Here is an 11,008-nt window from a genome sequence, read left to right as displayed (position 1 = left end):
AAAATAAAATAAAATAAAATAAAATAAAATAAAATAAAAAGGTTTATGAAGGGCTTTTCTTCAACAATGACTGTCAAACTGCCTGTTATGTATTCTTGACAACAAAACAATGCTGATTTAATGAAAATTAGTCACCAATCCCACAACAGTGTGGAAAGCAGTCCCAGTATTTAAAAACTCCTTAAAATTGCCAGGCATGGTGGTACATGCCTTTAATCCCAGCAGCATTCAGGAGGAAAAGGCAGAGGCAGAGGCAGAGGCAGAGGCAGGCAGATCTCTGTGAGTTCTAGGCCAGTCAGTGCTATATCATGAGACCCTGTCTGCCCCGCCCCCCCAAAAAAAACCCTCCTTAAATTAAATTAGACCAGTATTCCAGCCAATCCATACAAAGGAGCCAAAAGGAATAATTAAATGAGTGAATGTTTTATTCTTTAGTGTTTAATAGAATACATAACAAGTCACATAATAAATGATTGATTCATCACTTCACACATAGGAGGGAAACCAGTATCAAGTATTTCTGTTATACAACTGGTTGTGAATAGAGAAAATAAAAATCTCTAGAGATTTGGATGGATGACTAAATTCTCAAATTTGGACATTCCTGGAAAGACTTCATCCACATGTTCTTGTTTTTGTTTTCTTATTAATATAGAGAGGCTTTTTTCCTTGGCTTTATGTTTCATTAGAAAAGTCTGGTAATCTTATATTTTTTCATGTCCCCTTAGAATTTAAGAAATGGCTCAAAGATATGTATAACTTAACAAATAACATTTTCAACATTTCAGAATCCCAGATAGTTCTATGAAAATCCTATATTGTTTAATAAGTAAGAATTTTTCAGATACCCAGAAAATTTTAATTAACATCATTTACATGTTCAAATTTCATATCAAGGATGAATGTTTTGACCCTTTTTTTATTAAATGGTTACTAGTGGTAGTAATAAGTGAATTTTTATTATTTGTATCAATAGTTATAGCAAAATTTACCTGCCTATAAAGTCACAAATACAGTTGTATAATAGTTTGCATTACAATTAATGTCCACATACCTTCAAACATATTTTAAATAAACAAAACTGGCTTGGGAAAAAAATCATAAAACATTTTATGGCAAGAATTCTTGGTCAACTAATTCATCTTCCTACCATACGTGATTATGTTCTAATGTAAGTATTCTGGTTGAATTTCTTCCATTGTTAAGTTTTAAGGGACCCAGTAGAGAATCTCAATCCTCAAATAGTAATATTTTTAGATTTTTTTCCAAAACTGTCACAAAGGAAGTTTGACTACAACACAACTCATTCCTAACTATGTGAAAACCTATTCTAGGTACTACAGACTCTGGGGATAAGAATGCTGTATTTTATTCATTTCTCAAGAATAAAACAATTCAGGTTTTTAATGATTTATGATAAAAACAAACATAAGAAAAATTCCAAGCAAAGTAGTGACTGATAAGTTTACAATAAAAATACTGATTTTAATTTTTTATTTTGTCAATTTTGTACAGTACTTGTAATTTAGACTATAAAAGAAATTCTTAAAAGAATTCAATTCCTCCACTCAATACTGTTCTAAACATCTGCATTAAAATTTACCATTTTACATGTAAGAGTACAAAGATGATTTGAATACTAGATTGGAATTCACCATAATTTGAAAAGTAAAAAATTATCAAAGCTTCATCTTACATGGCTTTAATGTCATAATAACATTCCATGGAAAATCCCAATAAAAACTGGAATATTTTTGTAAGCACTGCCAATTGCCCATTAGGTCTCATTATATATTTCCTCAAAGAAGCAGCAGGTGTAATTATATTGAATACACGTAGAGGAGTCTGATTTGAAAGAGAAGACAATTTCAACTAGTATTTGAATTAACACTTTGTCATTAATTCAAAACCCAAAAAGAAACAATCAGAATGAACATAATTCATAGACTACATGTATTAAAAAACAGAAAATATGTCAAACACTTGGTACACAAACGTGGTATAGAGTACCTGGATTTTTTAACCACCATAACTATCAACAATTCTTTTTTTAGTTATTAAATCCAATGTTATGTATCTGCAACAAATGGTAATTTGAACAACATATGCAAATTCATGCATCTCTGAGTTGGATTACTGCAGTCATGATTATCTGAATAGTTTACAACATTCTTCTAGGTCATTTCAAGGGTATCACTGAAGAACTTATTCAGGTGGACCCTATTCTGTACCCTTCTCAAGCTCACAAGTGATGACCAACACTTCAGACTACTTTGTAAGCCCTAAAGGCTTCTTCTAAAGCCCAAAGAGATAAAGATGTGAAAGGACTCATACCAAGTCATCCTACCTCAATTGTACTAGGTACCCAACATAAAATGAGTTAACTACTCAGCCTTAATTTTGGGCTAAAAGTACAACGTTTTCACTTCAATAGCAGAGGGCACAGTCATTCCTGAAAAGCTCAGTTTACTGTTCCCACGACTAAATCCCCAGTCTTTAAAATAGCATAGGAATCAGGGCAGCCAGGGTATGATAAGGGGTGCAGTAAGATGCCTATGTGTAAGACAACGGAATAGTGCAACTCAAAGTTTTCCAATGCACAATTCATAAGGCTTGAGTAAAGACAAACCTTAGCAGTTTCTCATGTCTCTTAAGAGTTGTGCAGAATTGATGAAGGAAATCAGAACTTCCAAGTCTTGCCATCTGTCAATGTTTTTTATCTGTTCTAAAGATGTTCTTAATCATGCATTTTTGTTAAGCAAATCTAACAGAGTGCCATGGGATAGAGAAATCTGTGGCACTCTTGGCCAGAGAATGACAGTTCTAAATCATTTCAGGTTGAGACAAAGGTTAAGTTCTAATATATTGCCTCGTCTAAAAACCATTTCAACATAAAAGCAAACACAACTTCCTGCTTCCCTTTCACTTAAAACTGCAGCCCTTGAACACAAAGCTAACTTTGCTTTAAAAAGTATAGCTCTAACAAAAGAACTCAAATCTCTTTCCCAATTAAAATGAAAGCATTAGTGGATTAAAAATACAGGTACCTTGTTTTTAAGTAGACAGTTGACTTATGATTGGTATACAACTAATACAAGCAAAAATGTATGGAGCAAACTCAGCTTTACAGTTCTGTGTTTTCCTGACCCAGGTTCATAGACAAGAATATAAGAAACTCATCAAAACATGTTGCTTTAGTATATACACCATCCAATGCAAGTTACCAGGGGTAAATGTAGGAAAATTTATAGTGCTAGTAGATGAATTAAAAAACTAAATGATTCGTGTAAAATGTTTATATATGGTATATACAGACTGGATCACATGAGTCTAAGAATAAAACTGTCCAAATTTGTAACATCTGTCATGGACACAGTAAGATACAGTACAAGATTCTTTTTTAAAAAGGAAAATAGCGCTAATTTAAACACTGAAAACGACTCTTACAAAATCTTTAAAAACGTATTTCAGAGAAAGATGCTAAAACAAAAAATACAAGGCTTCTCCATCCTCACAGATTATCCAAAGGATGCCTCTCCTCAGGAAGTATGAGAAGGACTCATTTCCCTTCATTTATGGTGCACATAGGATATACACTGGGAATTTATTCCATATGAGAGTAAAGGCATAAGGCAACCAGGTCTGTTTCTGTTGCATTTACCTAAAACACCATTTTATTGCTCAGCTCACACTGAAGCGTTTCTTTAGCTTCATTTAAAAACATTGCACTTTGCAGCTATCTACAGATGGGCAGTTCTTGGTGCTTACATTATCTTCAACTCTGTCACTGGAAAAGATTCCACTTTAACTTCAGACGAATGCAGAAAGAAGTGCTGCTCAGATTTTCAGACCTGCCAGCAGTCTACATTTGCTGGACTTTTTTTTTTTTTTTTTTAAATAACAGATCTTAAGTCTAAGTAAACCAAAATCACACTTACTTTGCTCAAGTAAATAGATTCTAAAATCAGGAATTATAATTAACAAGAAAATTGAAGTTCTAGTAACTAAAACCCTACTAGGTAACTCTTTGGTTAAGTTATACAAGTTATTAGCAACTTATAAGTTTAGGACTCAATAAACTGCCAGCTAAATGTAGGTCTATGACTAATCTTGATAAAATCCAAGTTTATGTTTGCTGTTTGCTATTTTTAAAATGTGCATGTACTCAAACGTATGATACAAACTTCCAACTTTCAAATAATAAATGAGTATGTCCGCTCCTCCCTTCCCACCCTTCCCCTTTTTCTTCCCTTCCCAGTCCTCCCACCAGTCTTAGACCAAAGGGCCTTAAGATCCTACCTACTACCCACGACGTGCATTACTACCCAGATCCCTTTAGACAGTGCCAGGTGTCTTTCAGCAGCACAGGGAGTCTGGACAGCCTTGCCTTCTAAGAGACAGCTCCCTTCCCTTGCTTAGAAGTGCTTCTTTATCAACCAACAGAGCCTGGAGCTCAGGCTAAGAGTTGAGGAGAAAGGGCGCCTCCGCAGGCAGGAGGATTACTCTCTACAAATTTAAGGTCCTGCGAAGGTCTTATTGTGTGGGAAAGACGGGATCCTTCCCCGTTACCAGCACTAGAGTCTACTTCTACCTGTAATTTTTGAAAACTTTATTTACAGTCACTGAACTGCCTCCAAAGTGTCTTAATTCCAGCATCACAGTCTTCCGTTCGGTCTTCTAAAATTGTTTTTCTAATGAGGATCAACTCTGAATGATCTTTTAAAACACTATGCCCACACAGCGCTATCAGTTCTAATCTCTGAAACCACGGATGAGTCAAACGGTTTAAGAAGATTTCGAGGACTCTTCTGCACACTGAACATGGTCCAATTAGGTTCTAAACAATTCAGTCAGTCCCAGGTACTTGGTGACTTTACACCGCACTGCCCCACTAGATCCCCAGGGAAGTACAATCTGGGAGAAGGGTAGTAAAGGAAGCATAGGTGAAGGGCTACATCTGAGCACTCTCGGTTAGCGGGGTCCCAAGAAGACGAAGATGTGGCTTCAGATTCTCAAGTAGGGGTCTGACCGAGCTACTGGAAGCGGTAGAAGGAACCAGGTAGAGGGGACCGGGGGGAGGGGGATCTACGATCTTGTCCCCCATATGGAGAAGGGAAGTGGGCGCAGGAGTGGCGAGGGGGCTGGGAGGCTCACTCCCTGCAGAAGACGTACTCGGTGTAGCTGGTCCAGATCTTGTCCTCGCTCTGGTCGGTGCTGCTAGCAAAGGCGCAGGTGCCAGTGGAGCTGCACGCCACCATGTGGAAGCCGGACTCGGACAGCTTATCGAAGGCCTGCTCCAGGAAGTTGAACTTGAGGTAATAGCGCGAGGTGTAGCGCTCCGGAGGCCGGTCGGGGTCCCGGCTCTCGTTCAGGGTGTCCCCAAACACCTCCTTGGCCAGCGACGTCTTGCCGCACACGGTGATGCGCGCCACCCGCCGGAACTTGGCGTCCGCCTGGGCATCACGCCCGATGGTGTAGGAGCCGCGGTAGCCGATGGTGATGTAGCCGGACCGCCGGCTGCCGTCTAGCGACTGGGACGGCGTGAGCAGGGGACCCGTCGCGCCCCCAGACGGGCTCCGGCTAGCCAGCTCCAGCGTGGGCGACGGCGCCCCAGCCGAGGCGCCCTCCTGGGGCTCGGGCTCGCCGTAGCCCAGCGGCAGCAGCTCGTCACCCAGCGAGCCCTCCTTGTGCACCCCGCGCCGGGAGTGCGGCGGCGGCGGCCCGGGGCCAGGCTGCTGGGGAGCCCCGAGGCGACGCACCAGCTCCGGCAGCTCGAAGTACTCGGCCTCGCGCTGCAGCCGGCTGCGCTCCGGGAAGTAATCGGGCAGCACGAGCTGCAAGTCCCGCAGGTAATCCAGGATGTAGCGGAAGAGGAAGCCATCCCGGTCCAGAAAGAAGCGGCCTTTGCTGTCCCGGGCCAGCTCCTGCGGCTGCTGCTGCGTGAACATCCGCCAGAGCAGTGAGTCGGGCACCGACACCACGGTGCAGCGCCGGGTCACATACACCTGGCCGCCCACGTTCAGCTCCACGATGTCGGGGAAGAGCGGCGGCTCGGCAGAGGACGACGACGAGCCGCTGCCGCCCCCGCCGCCGCCCCCATTGGGTAATCCTCGAGTACTGTCCGCCAGAGCCATGACCCGGAGGAGTCTGGGTTGGACCAGGCACAGGGAGCGCGGCTGCGATCAGGAGCTGCAGCCGCTTTTCGGAGCCCGGCGCTGCGAGCCGGTGCGGCCCCAGAGCCCGGTGCGCTCCGCCCGCCTCGCCCGCGCACTCCAGGCGAGTGGCGGGTCGCAGCCCGCGCGCCGCTAAAGTACCGCCGGCTGCAAGGGCGCGGCGGCGCAGGAGGCGTGGGCGGCTGAGCCGAGGAGCCTCGGCCAGGCGGGGGAGGAGCGGCGCGGTGGATTTGCTTGTGAAACGCTGACGCGGCTCCCGAGGCTGGCTCCACCCCGATCGCGCTCGGGGGCGACCCGACTGTCTCGAACCCTGTTCCCTCCCAGCTGACCTCCCTCTTCCGCAGTCGCCCCAGGATGGCTGTAGTCAGCAAGAGCATAAACTTTCTGGCGTACCCGCCCCGCAAAGCTGAAAAGCGTGTGCGACCCGCGCGCTCCAGAACTGACCTATGCAAACTGCAGAGCGATGGCGCTAACATAGAAGATATTTCTGGCCAGAACCCAAAACCCTGGAGGGACACAGAGGTTGTCCCAGCCCCCGAGCAGACAAGGGTTGGTCATATGGCTGCCATATAGACTAAGAATCCCTAGAAACCGCAAGCAAAGTTCAGTATACTGCCCTAGGACGCTGGGAGTTTACTTTTTGGGTTTATAAGCGCATTGGTCAGTGGACCTCAAAGTAGGATGCAGTGAGCGGGAATGACTGAGGAAGCTGGGTGGGCAGAAACAGTGGCTCAGAGTGCATGCCGAAGAGGGCGACCTGGAGAAGGGCCTCCGAAAGGGGGATGTGAAGCCACGGGTTCCTCTCAGCCATCTGTAACTAGTGCCAGAAAACTCCAATCTGATGCAATTTTTAATTTTGTTTATTCTTTGAAACTTTCATACACACAAACAGAAAATTGACTTTCTGATCCTGCATAGTTATTCAAAGGTCCAGGCACCCTGGCTTCCCAAGTCTTTGTCTTCAGTTCTTCACAAGTTCCCTCTCCTCCAGAGAAGAGTGTAAGTTTGAAGGTTTTTAAAATCCAATCCAGGTCACGAAGGCCTCCTCCGCCCTGCACATTCGCGGTCACCCGCAAATTACAGCCCACAGAACTCTGCCTCTTCTGGGAAGCCTCCCCTTCTCCTCCCATCCCCTTCCCCCGAGATGAGCGGAACACACAGCTCTCTGCGAATGTTCTGTCTTTGCACTCAGTACACATCTGAAATTTCATATTTGATCGTTGACTTTGTAAGTCAATGAATCAAGAAGACCAAGAATAGGGGAAGGTATAAGATATCAGAAATCTAATAAATGCTTGTTATGCATCTGCTATTTACTGGGCTGTGAAGAATTCAAGGCTGAAGAATCTCCAAGGCTCCTTCAGAGCAGCCAAGAGGCAAAGGGTGAAGGATCTGAGCAGTTATCAGATCGGTTTAAAGGACAGGCTGTCAATCAGGATAAATCAGGAAAGATCTTTGTTCTTGATAATGATGTTTACCCTTTGTGTAACTATCTAATGAGCTTTATAGTCTCCTCACGGAGAAGTGTCATTTTCATTTTGAAATGTTTATGTCTGCTGAACAATTACTGCACTCATGTCAGTGTGCTGAAATAAGATCAGGCCCCAGACCAGCCTACTTAATTGCAAGCACAGATTTTTGGTACTAATGTATTTTATTACTTTTTTTTGTACTGTTCTTTGGGATAAATAGATGACAGGAGTTCCAAGTTCCAGTACTTAACTTGTTGTATCAGTGTCTCAGCCCTGACAAAACCCGGTCTTTTCCGCAAAGACAAGAAAAACCTTTTATTTCAATTCAACACTTTTTTAAAAAAGTCATTACTTTTGTTCATTGTTTCAGCAAATCCTGTCAGCTCTGCCTACAAGGTCCTTCCGGTTAGGGATTTTACCATCTCCCTGTCACTTCTGTAGACAAAGCCACCATCATCTCTTGCCTGGATTATTGCATGGGTCTCCTAACTATTTCCACTGTGGTCTCCTTTCATTACTAGAACCCAAAGGAGGATCCAGTTAGAACCTACATCAGATGTGTCAATCTGCTCAGAGCCCTACAGTGGCATCCCATCTCACACAGGAGCAAAACCAGTCTTTGCAATAACCTGAAAGACTGCACGCTTCGCTATTTTACTCACAGCTCTACTCAGTCTTCTCAAGGAATAAGATAGTCCTTCTTTTTCTCTTTGCCTAAATGACTCAGCCTCCCCCGCACACCTGCCCTTCTCTCCTCCAGGTTCCCTTTCTTGATCACCCTATTTGACAAAGCACAGCTCCATGCCAATGGTTTCCCTGTTCCTGAATTATTTGCTGAAGTCACTTTCCCTAAATATAAAACCCAATGAGTTCTGAGATTTTTGTCTGCTTTGCTCATTTTTTAAAATATTTTATTTATTATTTTTATGACCATTGAGCCTCCTCTCCAGCCCCATGCCTGGCTTTTAAAAAAAGTTTTATTTATTTATTTTTATTTTATGTGTATGTGTGTATTGCCTGCATGTAGGTAAGTGCGCCCGTGTTGTGCAGTGCTGGTGGAGGACAGAAGAGGCTGTCGGATCCCCTGGGACTGGAGTTACGGACAGTTGTTAGCCACCATGTGGGTGCTGGCATTTGAACCAGGGTCTTCTGCAAGAACAGTCAGTGTTCTTAACCACTGAGCCATCTCTCCAGCCCCTGCTTCACTCATTATTATATCCTCAGTGCCTAGAACAGTGCTGGCATTTTATAGTCCTTTGATAAATATCTATTTCTCATTCATATATGCCATCCATATTTATTCAAGATTTGCTGTTGTATTCCAGGAAGTATGTTAAAAATGATCACAATCACTGCCTTCTTAGAGTGTATAGTACACACACACACACACACCAAGAAAAAGGTCATGAAATGGCATAAAATGATAAGTGTGAAGATACCACTTGATATAGACTGCTTAGAGAAAGACTCTCCATGAAGTGACATTGGAACTGAATAAGAGACAGATGGTACATTCTGGAAGAGCAGCATTCTAGACAGACATCAAGCAAGTCAAAGGAACCTGGGTTGGGAATGTGTGTATGTTGTCTCACAGCACAAGTTTATGCACTATGTCATCTGTTTTCATCCTGCGAGCATCTAATGTACCCTTGAAGTAATTACTTGAGTAGAGACTGACATGTGAGAGGTACTGTGTGTTTACACACAAGAGCAGAAATCCATCATTCTCTGCCTGTTGAGATGATGTTCGTCCATCATAAGCTCCTCTACTCAGAAAAGCCACTGGTGTTTCCTTATAGAAGCCAGACTTACCACGCATGGCAGACAATAATGAATGAAGCTGTGATTTGAGAACAAAGGAATAAGTTTCTGGTTGATTTTGTGTGTTCTGTTTCTTGCCCAGTGGTTGGTATCACAAAATTTAAAATTAAATATAATTGAGCTTTGGTACTGGCACTTGTGGGCTTGGGTACATTTAGAGGAAAGCAAGTCATAGGTCTTTAGCATGTCCAGGATGTCAACTATGCCTAATTGGAAGGGAATCCAGGAGGACTTGGGCAACCATTGCCCCTATGTTTAGACTCAATCCACTGATTGAGAAGGAAGGACTCCCTGATGGCCATTTTTCCTTTTTAGGTGACTGCACTTTCCTAAGTAAGAGATAATATACCCAGAAGCACCTGGAGCTTTGATGCTGATGTCTATATTGGAAGCATCTCTGGCCTAAATTCTCATCTCATTCCTCTCTACCACCTGCTCTTCCAACCAGCTTTTCCCACTCCCACACCACCCCACAAAGCACTTAGAAAATACTCTATACACCAGTGATTTGAGGGAAGGAACAAGGAACATTAAGAGAAATATAAAGCTAAAAGGGAAGGAATAGCTAGAGATAAATGAAGTAAGTGCCTCTGAGGACTGAATGAATTTAATATATGTGAAAATGATCTGTAAGTTGTAAAACACCATCCAAGTGTCAGAATCATTATTTTCCACCACTTATCACGGTGCCCGACAAGTCTGCTCAGTAAATACTGAATGAATAAACGAATGGCAGAAACATTAAAATGGAAGCTGTGGGAAAAGGGGAGGAGATACAGAACCAGAAATTGTCCTGAATAAATGTTTGGCGCATTTATCATCCTCCCAATATGTGTAAATCCTTTCTGTTATGCAAGCTTTAAAAAATCATTGCCTTTTACATTCAGAGAGAAAAAAAAATTGGGTGCAGAGATTAACTAAATAGCAGTAGGTTTAAGTGAATCAGAAAACTAAGTAAACTTAATATTTGGTCTAAACTGCACCAATACGTAACCTATAAAGAAAGAGAATATTATGTGAAAGGCATTGCCAGCTTACTAGGAAGCAAGGGATATCCCAACACTATGCCATTACCCTTGAGGTTTGGTGTTTCTATGCTTAATAGAACCAAACAGAAAATAAATTTGTTAGGAAGTTTTAATTTTTATTTCCATGTCCTTACAAACAATATTTGAAGCTTTTTTCCAGGAAGTAATAATGGCAAGTATTTATACAGCTCTTACTATATGCCAGCTCTGTTTACATCGCTATGCAGATATGAACTCATTTAATCTCCACAATAGTACTACTATAGCCCAATTTGGGGATGAGATACTAAGACACAGAGATGCTAACTTGTTTTTCCTGGATCACATAGCGCATAAATGGTAGAGCTGGGTTTTAACCCAGGAGTCCAGCTTTAGAAACTGTGCTTTGCAACTGCATCTCACAGTCCCTGGGCAGAGTACTTTATTTGTACTAAATAGTAGTTTCTAGTATTTTGCCACTTTACAGATTAAAAACTCAGTAAAGAAAGGTTAGGTAGCTTGAATTGGAAAAAAA

The 11,008-nt window shown here is 42.5% G+C and overlaps 2 protein-coding genes across 2 annotated transcripts in view; one reads left to right on the top strand and one right to left on the bottom strand.

The window, feature by feature from the left end:
- Positions 1 to 403: 403 nt before the first annotated feature.
- Positions 404 to 6,284, bottom strand: Kctd12 (potassium channel tetramerization domain containing 12). The gene has a single exon (XM_008822013.3). It carries the CDS (start codon positions 6,132 to 6,134, stop codon positions 5,151 to 5,153), a length of 984 nt encoding a protein of 327 aa, XP_008820235.1. The 5' UTR covers positions 6,135 to 6,284; the 3' UTR covers positions 404 to 5,150.
- A 243-nt stretch (positions 6,285 to 6,527) lies between these two features.
- The window catches only part of Acod1 (aconitate decarboxylase 1), an 81,242-nt gene continuing 76,761 nt past the window's right edge, over positions 6,528 to 11,008 (top strand). The window contains exon 1 of the mRNA XM_029558107.1: positions 6,528 to 6,722. Within this exon, the coding sequence (XP_029413967.1) occupies positions 6,528 to 6,722 (195 nt within the window). The remainder of the gene's footprint in view (positions 6,723 to 11,008) is intronic.

Source organism: Nannospalax galili, unplaced genomic scaffold (genome assembly GCF_000622305.1).
Source record: "Nannospalax galili isolate Female #2095 unplaced genomic scaffold, S.galili_v1.0 scaffold408, whole genome shotgun sequence".
Lineage (NCBI taxonomy): Eukaryota > Metazoa > Chordata > Mammalia > Rodentia > Spalacidae > Nannospalax > Nannospalax galili.
Note: the sequence above shows the minus strand (reverse complement) of the source record. Positions and strands in the feature narration are given on the sequence as shown.